Source organism: Camelina sativa, chromosome 9, assembly GCF_000633955.1.
Source record: "Camelina sativa cultivar DH55 chromosome 9, Cs, whole genome shotgun sequence".
Lineage (NCBI taxonomy): Eukaryota > Viridiplantae > Streptophyta > Magnoliopsida > Brassicales > Brassicaceae > Camelina > Camelina sativa.
In genome coordinates this window covers 14,793,220-14,805,236 of record NC_025693.1, presented here as the reverse complement: position 1 = coordinate 14,805,236, position 12,017 = coordinate 14,793,220, and the positions used below count along the sequence as shown (strand labels likewise).

The 12,017-nt window shown below is 36.0% G+C and overlaps 2 protein-coding genes across 2 annotated transcripts; one reads left to right on the top strand and one right to left on the bottom strand.

Annotated features, from left to right (window-relative positions):
* LOC104711008 (malonyl-CoA decarboxylase, mitochondrial-like) lies at positions 336-1,567 on the bottom strand. The gene is made up of 3 exons (XM_010427676.2): positions 1,101-1,567; positions 855-1,023; positions 336-730 (listed from the first exon to the last, which is right to left on the bottom strand). Exons 1-3 carry the CDS (start codon positions 1,195-1,197, stop codon positions 487-489), a joined length of 510 nt encoding a protein of 169 aa, XP_010425978.1. The 5' UTR covers positions 1,198-1,567; the 3' UTR covers positions 336-486.
* Positions 8,130-8,736, top strand: LOC104711007 (E3 ubiquitin-protein ligase RNF144A-like). The gene has a single exon (XM_010427675.1). It carries the CDS (start codon positions 8,134-8,136, stop codon positions 8,734-8,736), a length of 603 nt encoding a protein of 200 aa, XP_010425977.1. The 5' UTR covers positions 8,130-8,133.

Genomic DNA, 12,017 nt, shown 5'->3' with positions numbered 1-12,017 from the left:
TACGCATCTCAATTGTTGTTTGTGGTGTGCAGGTATGTGACGTGGAATCATGGCGATGAGGAGGAGGATGAACTAGGGTCTCGTTTGTGTGTTGTTGGTCTTTGTTATATTGTTTAGGATGGAACCTTGGATAGAGATATGTTAGGTTGCTGGATAGAATGGATAGAAATGTTATTGTATTGGTTTTGTATTATTGATATGTTTCCGCTGTGCATGTAATTGGATGTTGGTTTATTATTGGTTGGTTACTGTGTGTGGGTTGGTTTGTTTAATTAAGTAGTATGGGATACTTAATTATATATTATATTTAATTAATAAAAAGAAAAAAAAAGGGTCGGGTTGTTTCAACGAGGATGTGTCAAAACCCTCATTGAGCTGAAAACGATTGGGAAAACGATTAGATAATCAACACCACGGACTGAATTGGGAAACTTCCTGCTATAGTATAAGTAGTTTTTTAGACACATAGCCAAAAATCTAAACTATTCAGTATAGGGTGGAGTCGTGGAGATTAGTTTGACCTGAATTGTTTGAGCAACAGTTTCCATAAGAGCAACTTCGGTGAAGCTCTAAAGAAGCAGGACTAAGCCACATAATTTGATGAAGCTCTAAAGAAGCAGGACTAAGCCAAGTAATTTGATGAAGCTCTAAACAAGCAGGACTAAGCCACATACCAAGTTTCTCCTTCAAAAAGGAATCTAGCGTTCGCAGAGATGACATGTTCTCTATTCTATACATTGGAAACAAACCATCAGTGTCAGATTTTAACTGGAAAAATTATACCATCTGATTAAAAACAATCTTCAACTATTTTGCGTTTCCAGTCACAAAACAAGAAAGATGAGAAACATTACGTGAGTATCGATAGAAGTTCAGCACGGAGGATAGACAAAAATCTCAACCCTCCTGGATTCGTATTCAACCTCTCAAATAGAACTTCATATGTTGGCCTAAGAGATTGCCTCAGATTCCGTTCAATGCGATAGAAAACAGAAGATAAAGCCTCCTTATTATCATCATCACCTAAAACAAATACACATATCAACACAAAAAAGGTTCCTCTAAACTAAAACCGTCAAAGATTAGAGAGGTAGACTTACCGAGTAAGGTTCTCTCGGTGTCATCATCAACCTTTTGGTGTTGAGAGATGTGCGGCGTTGTTGGTTCCAGCATTGACAATAAACTCAACACAGACATGCACACACACACAAACAAAATCAATGTTAGACGATGGAAGCAGCCGTTGTTAAGTCATAACTCAAAATTGCACATAGAAAAACAAACAACAAAGATTCACGAAGCAAAACCAATTCAGCAGAATTTTAGACTAGCCTCGATCAAATTTTGGACTCATGATTCATGAGCTAGATTAAGCAATAGCAAACACTATAAACGCAACATTGTAAAAACCAAGAACAGAAAAAAAAAAAAAACAACAACAAACCTAAATGAATCCGCAATCGGGTACCAGTCTTCACTCAGATTCATCAAAAGCATCTCTGAATTCATGGAGAAATTAAGAAGAATTGACACAGGTTGAAAGAATTGAAGAAGAGGATAAAAAGAGGAGAAGAAGACGAAATGTTCGTCGGACCACCCGCAAACCCACGGTCTCAATCGAATAAAACCCAACTAACCCACAAACCAAACGGGTTGAATCCGCGAGACCCGCTATTTTTTGGGCATCAATTTTAAAGCCCAAACCCGCCCCGCTAAGTGACATATCGGACATGGCCCGTAGGCTTTAGGCCCGTTTGACATCTCTAGGGCTACCACAACCTTAACTAGTTTACGAAATAAAAGAAACTTAGCAAAACAGAAAAAAGAAAAGAAAAAAGAACAAAACATTTTTTTTTTTTAAAAGGATATCGGTATATTCATAAGCAAAAAGCGAAGGATACAATACAAAGTCTCAAGGTGGAAGTGAGAACCAGAAAAACATCATCACGAAAAACATCAGAAGGCTGAGAAAAAAGAGAGAGATTAGGTAGGCTGGAAATTTTCAAACCAAATATAGAGAAAATCATCTTGAGGTGAGTTGGTTGTAGAGCCATTCTTGTTGTCGAGAGCAATGAGTTTCCGTCGGAGTAGAAGCTGGATTTCTTTCTTTAGCCTATCAGTGGATCGAAAATCTATTGTGTGGATTCTTGCATTCCTCTCAGACCAGATGAAGTAAATGAGGGCATGAAAAAGGAGTTTGCAGATCACATTTAGCTTCCTATTTGTGGTAGGTCGCTTGATCCAATGTAGGAATCCACTAAAAGATGTTGGGAGCTGAGGAAGAAGGTGAGCAAAGAAATCATACCAAAGAACCTTGGAGTACAGACATTGAAAGTAAATATGATCCCTTGTTTCTATCCCGGTTAGACAGAGAAGACAAGAATCAGGGACTTGAATATTCCAGCTTCTCATTCTGTCCCTTGTTGTGAGTCTATTCAAGGCTGCTAACCAAGTCAAAAAAGCCATTTTTGGGATTCTATCCTTGAACCATACCTGAGCATGCCAGTGGACTTGAGAACCAACAGGATGTAAGTGCTTCCACGTGCGCATGGAGGAGAATGAACCATTCGATTGATCCAAAGTTAGCTTCCAACTGAACACGTCGGATCCGAGGGATGAGATAGGGGCTGGTTTGTCCTGATGACAACTTCGCAGGAGCTGTACCAGTGGATTTCTTCCGCGGGGTAGGAGCCGACTGTGTTGAGGATCCCTATACCTGAAACACGAGGCCCTGCATCTCCAACAATGTCAATCAATGGGCCTAGCCCTGTCCAGTTATCTTGCCAAAAGAGAGTATCCGTTCCCGAGCCAATGTTGGAGTGGATAAATGGTCGAGCAAGGGCTCTCAGCTTCACCAATCTCCTCCATATCCAGCTTCCTGTGGTCCTGAAGTCAGCAGTCCAGAATGATCTACCCCTTATAAGATGGGCTTTCACCCACGAGACCCAAAGCGATCCAGCTTGAGAGAAAAGAAGCCAGATCAGTTTCAACCCGAAAATCCTATTCCAGTCCACTAGCCTCTTTAGACCTAGTCCCCCTGAAGATTTAGGAGAACACACAACCTCCCAAGAGACCTTAGCACCTCTTGCACTGTCTGCCACTCCCTTCCACAAAAAAGCAGAGCAGATTCTCTCCAGTTCTTCTAGGCACTTAGTTGGAAGCAAGAAAATCGAGGCCCAAAAGTTGATTGTGCTATTTATCACTGACTGCAGGAGCTGAAGTCTTCCGGCGAACGATAGATGTCTATGAGTCCAACCAGAGATTCTGGACTTCACCTTATCTATTAATGGCTGGTAATCGGAAGCAGAAAGCTTTTGAGTGATAAGCGGGACCCCAAGGTATTTAACACGCAAGGAGCCATGCGTTAAATTGAATCTTGAGGATAAAGAACGAATGACATTCCTGTTGTCTCCATCTAGGAAAAGACACGACTTGTTCAGATTGATACCCAGTCCTGAAGCTCTTTTGAACAGATCCAAAGTTTCCAAGATACCAACCAGAGATGATTCAGAGATATCAAAAAATACCAGAAGATCGTCAACGAAGCTTAGATGAGTGATCAAAGGTTGAGTGCAGAGAGGGTGAGGTTTTATCCTGTCTTGAGTAACCGCAAGATCCAGCTGCTTTGATAATATGTCCATCACCAATGCGAACAGTGGAACAGAAATAGAATCTCCTTGTATTAGCCCTTTCTTCCCAGGGAACTAACCAATTAATTCTCCATTTAGGGCTATAGAGAAAGAGGGAGTAGTGAAGCAAGTGACCAACCAATTGACAAAGGTTGAGGGAAGATCAATTGCGGTTAGAATGTTGGTTAGAAAAACCCAGTCCACATTGTCGAAGGCCTTTGAAATATCTATTTGAAGGCAGCCTCTAGATATTGGACCTGGCTTGTGGAAGTCTGATACCAACTCTGCTGCCAACAGAATATTCTCGCATATCAAACGCCCTTTTATGAAGGCCACCTGATTCCTCTGAACCGCCAAATCCGTAAACAACTTTAGTCTCCTTGCCAGAATCCAAGATATTACCTTATAAATGGTGTTGCAGCATGAGACTGGCCTGAACTCTCCCAACGACTCAGCAGTGATTGTCTTTGGTATGAGGGCAATTATCGTAGCATTCACCTGCTTGATGAGTCTCCTAGTATTGAAGAAATCCGTGACCGCTTCAATCACAATTGGTCCTACTGTTCCCCAATCGTGTATGAAGAAGTCTGCAGTGAATCCGTCTGGGCCGGGAGCTTTGTTTTTTGGTAGCGAGAACATAGCAGATGTGACCTCTTCCGGAGTAGGGATTGATTGGAGAGAGGATGCTAACTCAGGACTGCATCTAAAGTGGGTTAGATTCCGAATGTCCTCTACTGAAAAAGGTTGGACAGTGGAGTTCTTAGTGCCAAGGAGTTTCTGATAGTAGTCAATTATTAGGTCCTTGAGCTGAGTATTTCCTGATATTCTTTCCCCCTGATCATTGATTAGCGACCCGATCTTGTTCCTGATCTGATGAGCTTTGACAGAGTTGTGGAAGAATTTGGTGTTGGCATCTCCATCCGTGTACCATCTTATCCTCGACTTCTGCTTTAAAAATGATTCCTCTGCAGAGGATAATAATAACCACTTTTTTTTTGCTTGCTTTTCCTCCTGAAACAGTAACGGTGAAGGGTTGGTGAGTATTTGAGATTGTAGTCTCGATAAAGATTCTTGAGCTTCCGTAGTTCGAGCTTGGATGTTGCTGAAGTGCTTCCGATTTAGCTCCTTGCAACCCAATTTAACCGCCTTGAGCTTCTGACAGAGTCGAGACATAGGTGAGCATGAGTGATCTTGGATATTCCACGCATCCTGGAGAAGAGTTGGATAATCGGGATGAGTGGAAAAATAGGTTGTAGAACTTGAATGGAACTTTCCTTCTCTCTCTCTCATCTGTCATAGAGACCAATATAGGGGTGTGATCTGATCCACATGGAGCATCGAATAAGGCATTGGATTGGGGAAATTCAGACAGCCATGCTTCATTTATGAGACATCTATCAAGCTTCCTCGTTATTGGGTTGTCCTCCTGATTGTTATACCAAGTATGACTTGATCCACTTCCGGCCATCTCCAATAGTTCACAGCTATCAATGCACTCTTGGAATTCAGCCATACCAGTCAAAGGCAAAGGATAAGGGTGGAGAGAATAGTGGTCCTGAGCTCTAAGTATTTGATTGAAATCACCAAGAATTAGCCAAGGATGGTTCTGCTGACTACCATAGAGATGAGTCTGTTCCAATTCAGCCCAAAGTTCACGCCGAGCTACCATACAGTTCCTCGCATACACAAAGGAAACCGTATAAGACTGGTTCAAATTAGGGTCAAATACCCCACAAGTAATAACCTGATCCGTCTTCCTGTAGATGAAAACCTTCACTTCCGGGGGTCAGACTACCCAAATTCTCCCATTAGAAGCAGTGGGAGAGTAGTTATTTACGTACCGCCAACCTGGAAAACTGAATGCCAAAATAGGATCCGCATTATCTTCCTGGACCCTTGTTTCCAAAATGCCTCCTATACGAGGTCTGTGAGACATAACCCAACTCTTAAGTTGTTGCTGTCTAGAGATTGTATTAAATCCTCTTATATTATAACAAAAAATCTTCATCATCATTATGGTGGGCAAAAGGAGCTGAAAGCAAAGCTTTCAAGCTTGATGATGGGGACGACCCTTGGAAGGATGCCGTCCACTTGTGGAGTTCCCTATTATCTTTCCAATCTTCCCAAACTGCACTTGAACTTGCTTAGTTGAGGGCTTTCTCGCTCCTTTACCTAGTGAAGTAGAAGTCAGACTGACTTCATCCTGAGCCCTTGGACCCGGTTTCTTACTAGTTTCAGCCTGACCAGAATTTGTCTCCAAACCAGTCTCAACAGTAGCAATTCTAGGGGCTAATGTAGAAGCATTGTCCTTTACTTCATTTACCTTAGAATCGAGCTTCTTTGGAGAGCGAGAACGATGGGTAACGACCGTCCATTCACTTCTCTGATCAGTGGGAGGAGAAACCAGATAGCGATGGTTGGACTTGGGAGGGGCAATTGTGGATGTGGGCTCCTTAACTGGAGCAGATGGTTCAATTGAATCTGTTGCAGGAAGACTGGAAGCGACTGACCCATGATTTGGTTTGGTTGATGTATCAGCTGGGATTTGGTTCGTCTTATTTTGGGAGATGGACGGAGCTACAGGACAACGATGGTAAAGGTGGCCAAACTCACAACAGTAGTCACACTTTGGTGGAAGACGAGGATATTCGACCCAAATTCTGACCTCATTCCCATCATCATCCTCTACTAACACTGATTGCGGCAGAACCTTCTTGAGAAGAATTTCGACCTTAATCCTTGTATCAGCGGCTAGAGGCGGTAATTGGTGCTTCTCCGTATGAAGTGGCTCTCCTATGCCTGATGCTATCGTACTTAGTCCGGACAAGGAGTACAGTTGGGGGGGGGGCATCCTTTAATACTACCCATATTGGTAATGAGATTAGCTTGACTGGCTGGAGAGAAGCGGTTGGAGACCAGGGTGTCACCGTGAACAGACAATTTCCAGCCTGCCAACACCCAACTTCAAGAACCCATTTTCGAGTGGCTTCAGATGGAATATAGATTAGCACTATCCCGTTTGCTAAGCAACGAATACTTATGCGACCTTCTCTCCCCCAAATTGGATTCAGATCGACAAAGATTTTACCAACTGGTGGAGGGTTTCCGTGGAAATGGGCGACTATATGTTCCTTCCATGTGTCTGTTGCTTTGAGAATGACTGAGGCTGGAGCACGAACGCGTGGAGTACCATCTTCCGTGAAGGTAGGTTGAGTGGCTTTGCTTAAGTTTCGGAGTGAGGGATCAAACCTCTCGGCCCATTGGAGTTGCGTATCATCTATTATCGATGGAGATTTCATCTCTGCTGAGTGAATAAGGAGCGGATCTGGGATTTCCTTAGCAGCTGGTGATTCTTCTGTTTGAGTTGTATTAGAGTCGATTCGAGTTGTTTGAGGTGGAGCAGCAACCGAACCTGAAGAGTTTCCATTACCCTTAGCTTGCTCTGGAGCGATTCCGGAGATTTGAGTCTGAGATGGAATTGGTTTTGGAATTGCCTCTGTGGTAGATCCCAGATCCGGGTCTGGGGGGTCTTGATTCGTCATCGAAATTCTGGAAGGGAGTAGAAAGGAAGAGGGGGGAGAAAGAAGATTTCTCGCCGGAGGCGTGAGGCCAACCGACGGCAAGGAAAGAGAAAACTAGGTTTCGCCTTTGTTGTCGTCCTTTTCAAAGAGAGAGAAAAGAGCCAAAACAAAACAATTGTTTCTAAAAGAACAAAACTTAGCACATGCCAGATGACCATTTACGTTACATGGTTCTTGCATATAAATCTCAACAGATGATGTGTTAAGTTCATGACATAACTAATACGGTCCGTGGCTTTTGTAAACTTACCGTGACAAATCATTGGAAAGCCCACTTTTGAATAATCTTATCAATTGTGTTCACTCATACGGCAAAAATAACAATTTGTAGAGCTTTTCTTTGTTTGTTCTACATTTTTTTTTATCATTTTTTTTCCATTTTTATTTTGCATGATTTATGTTGATTTTTTTATTGTATCTATTTTTTGATATGAATTTGAACTAATTTATATTACAATTTCTTTTAGTTTAACATCTCTATTTATTTTATTTGCATATTATTTAAATAATATTTTTTTGCTATTTTATTTAGATAATCTAGAATAAGTTTTTAAATTGAATATTTGAAATGGTTTATTATTTGATATAATAAAGAAAATTTATAATTTATATCTATTACCATAATATCTAGGTCTATTTTATTAACAATATATAAGATACTTTATTACAATTACTTTAGAGTTTATACATATTTATTTACATTTACAAATGTCTATTTAAATACTTGCACCAACCAAAAAGAAAAAGATTTTCAATTTGATAAAAAGTTATTTAATTACTTTCAAACTAATTGCACTCACGCATAACCAGAATTTACATATACTGTATATATATATATATATATATTTGTTATTTAACCTATTTAATCATCTAATTAGATGTTTTTTTTTCTCGGATCATCTTCTAATTGTTATTAATTTGCAATGGAAACAATAGATTCTGAAATCAGTTTACTTGTGGTTCCTGAGAGTTGCAGTATATGTTTAGATGATGATTTTAAAGCTGATCAGATGTATTATGTTGCTTTATGCAATCATCATTTCTGTGTGGAATGCATGAAACGATATATTGATGTAAGCCTACTCAAGGGAACTATACCTACTTGTCCTTATTATCAATGTGAGTCTAAGCTGACTCTTAGAAGTTGTGTCCATTTTTTGACATCTAAACTAAAAGTGATGTGGAAACAAAGGATTTTAGAGGAATCGATTCCGTTAACGGACAGACTTTATTGCCCAAACCCGAGGTGCTCGGCTTTAATGTCAAAAACCGAAATCTCTAAATCTACTGAAGATAAATCTATGAGATGCTTCAGATGCGGGGAGCGCTTTTGCATTAACTGCAAAGTTTCGTGGCATAGTAACTTGTCGTGTAACGATTACAAGAGATTATCTATCAATCGTATGTCAGATGATATGAAGCTAACAGTTCTAGCATATGAAGAATTGTGGCGTCAATGTGAAAAGTGCCAACATATGATCGAACTTTCAGAAGGATGCATCCATGTAACTTGCAGGTATATATAACTGTCTAATTATATTTTCTATTTCCATTTAAGCTTTATTAGATATTCATGGTTAGTTGGTGGTAGATGTGGATATTCATTTTGCTACACATGTGGAGCCGAATGGAAGCAAGGAGGTTGCCCCCATCGAGAAAGGATACTTGTGGATTGTGGTATTTGTACTCTTTCCTTAGTTGTTATTATTGTCTTTATAATATTTCTTTGTGTTCATTTTTCATAAAAGAATAAAATAATTTGATTCGGAGATTGTTCATGACGATAATTAAAAAAACATCTTATATAATATGAGAAATTTTTTTTCTAATTTTGCCTGCCAATGCGACACTTGGCGCTCTATATTTGTGACATATGTTTTTCTTACTAACCATAAATTAAACATTTTTTACATACTTTATTTTATTTATATCTTATATGGTGTATAGTTGATTTTTAAAAAAAAAATCACATTGTTACAAAAATATATTTCTTCCAACTTTTTAATTTTAACATATAATATATTTCCTAATAAAAGCTTATACCATATAACTTAAAAATAAAACTACTGATCAAACCAATTAAAACAAAAAAAGTTTTCATACTTGTAAAGTAAAAATTGAAACCAAGTTCATTTATGATAGACTAATTTTAAAATATAGAATATGTACTAATATATTTTTAAAAATCACATTGTATTCAATAATCATATATATTGTATTAAAGAGAAAACTCAGATAAAAATGAAACTACTGATCGAACCAATTAAAACAAAAAAAGTTTTCATATTTTTAAAATAAAAATTGAAGCCAAATTAATCTATGACAGACTAATTTAAAAATATAAAATATGTTCTAATATATCTTATATAATATGAGAATGTTTTTTCTAACTTTGTCTGCCAATGCAACACTTGGCGCTCTATATTTGTGACACATATTTTTCTTACTAATCATAAATTAAGCATTTTTTACATACTTTATTTTATTTATATCTTATATGGTGTATAGTTGATTTTTTTTTAAAAAATCACATTGTTACAAAAATATATTTCTTCCAACTTTTTAATTTTAACATATAATATATTTCCTAATAAAAGCTTATACCATATAACTTAAAAATAAAACTACTGACCAAACCAATTAAAACAAAAAAAAAGTTTTCATACTTTTAAAGAAAAAATTGAAACCAAGTTCATTTATGATAGACTAATTTTAAAATATAGAATATGTACTAATATATTTTAAAAAATCACATTGTATTCAATAATCATATATATTGTATTAAAGACAAAACTCAGATAAAAATGAAACTACTGATCGAACCAATTAAAACAAAAAAAGTTTTCATATTTTTAAAATAAAAATTGAAGCCAAATTAATTTATGACAGACTAATTTTAAAAATATAAAATATGTTCTAATATATTTAAAAAATCACATTGTATTCAATAATCATATGTATTGTATTAAAGACAAAACTCAGATTAAATTAAATTATATTTAATATTCTATAAGTTATAGTTTGACTGTCTTTAAAACGTATGTACTAAAATAAAAGAAAAATAACATAATTGCTTAATCATCCTATGATATAGTAGGAAACAATAGTTTCACAAAATAATTTAATAGTAATTATAGTATATATTTTAAAATGATTAGAAAATAGATATAATATATCGAATCTAAAAATATTAAATTTGACACATTTTTCCTTTCATGAATTTTATTCAAAATTTAATGTGAGATGTAGTATAAAATATTTCATAAATTTTTGTGACATGAGCCATATTTTAATATGCATTATTCCAAATTTTTATATTAAGAGTGATTACAAGATTAGAGAGTAAACACTGGAGCATATGATAAATCATTAGTACATTTATTAAATATTCAAAATAATCATTGGTGATTTTTCTTTTACCTTGTGAAACATATTGTCTAGAATCATAATCTCATTAGTATAGTACAAAATTCAGGTTTTAGAAATTTAGTTTATTGATTGGATGAATTTGAGTCGGTCAGATTTTTTTTCCTCACATATCTTATTTTAAAATCATCAAAATCTGATGAAAAAGTCAACATATAGATATTATATGTTTTTATATAGTTAATTAAAAAAAGCATTTAGATGTAAGTTAAAATAAATTAGAAATGTAGTTATATCAGAAAAATAATTGGAATGTATCTATTGTTGATATCAATTTTTCTAATTTTGTCTTCCCTTCCATCTACACCAATTGAAATATTGGAGAGTTCATTTTTTTGACAATTAAAAGAACATAATGAATAAGAATAGAGACAAAGACCGAGAAATAACCCATCATCATAGAAGTATAACACATTCTAAGCATTCATATAGAGTTTATAATTCACAAGATATTTGTTAGGAGGCTAACTGAAAAAAATCAAACCGTAGCAACATATTGTGGAGTCAAAAAGAAAATCAAATATCAAGATTGAGTTAAAGAATATATAAAGTTGTAAAACCACTCGAAAAAAGATAATTATTTATCAATTATTTTTCTTTACGATCATATAAGTCTTGATTGCATCCATATATTACAGCTTTCGAAAAGATGTAGGGAAAGATGAGATTTATTTGGTAATATTTGTAAACAATTTTCAATACTCAATTTTTGTTTCGAATGTCTGATATATGGTCTCTGTACAAATCTCATGTGTGCTAAGACTATCTCCAATATATATTCTATTTTTTTTACTCTAAAGTAGAGCATAGTATTTTCAATATTTCAATCTATTTTATACTAAAAAATAGAGTTAGTGTAAAAAATTAAAGTTGCATATAGGGTAATCGTACCATTTACTCTATTTTAGAGTAAGATATAGAGTAGGGTTAGAGCAAATGTTACTCTATAACAGAGTTTTGACTTTAAAATAGAGTGGGGTTGGAGATGCTCTAAGAACCTAACAATTTATCACAAAGTAGTAAAATCCAAAACAACAAAACTTTGAGAGATTTAATTACTTCACTAAAAAAATTTCCGATATGTTTTGTTTATTTTATTTTGCATCAAATATTACGAACCATATATAAAAATGAATAAATATTAAAATTTTTTAAAAAAATTCATATAAAAAATACATTTCTAAATTTGAAATATATCATAACTAATAAAAATAAAATTAAATATATCTCGCGCATCGCGCGCGAGCTTATTTCTAGTACTTATATAACCATAAGACAAACTAGGCCTGGGCATAAAAACCGTACCCGAATACCCAACCCGGAACCCGACCCAAAAAACCGGGTTCGGGTTGGGTTCGGGTTTGCCTATAAAACCCTATTG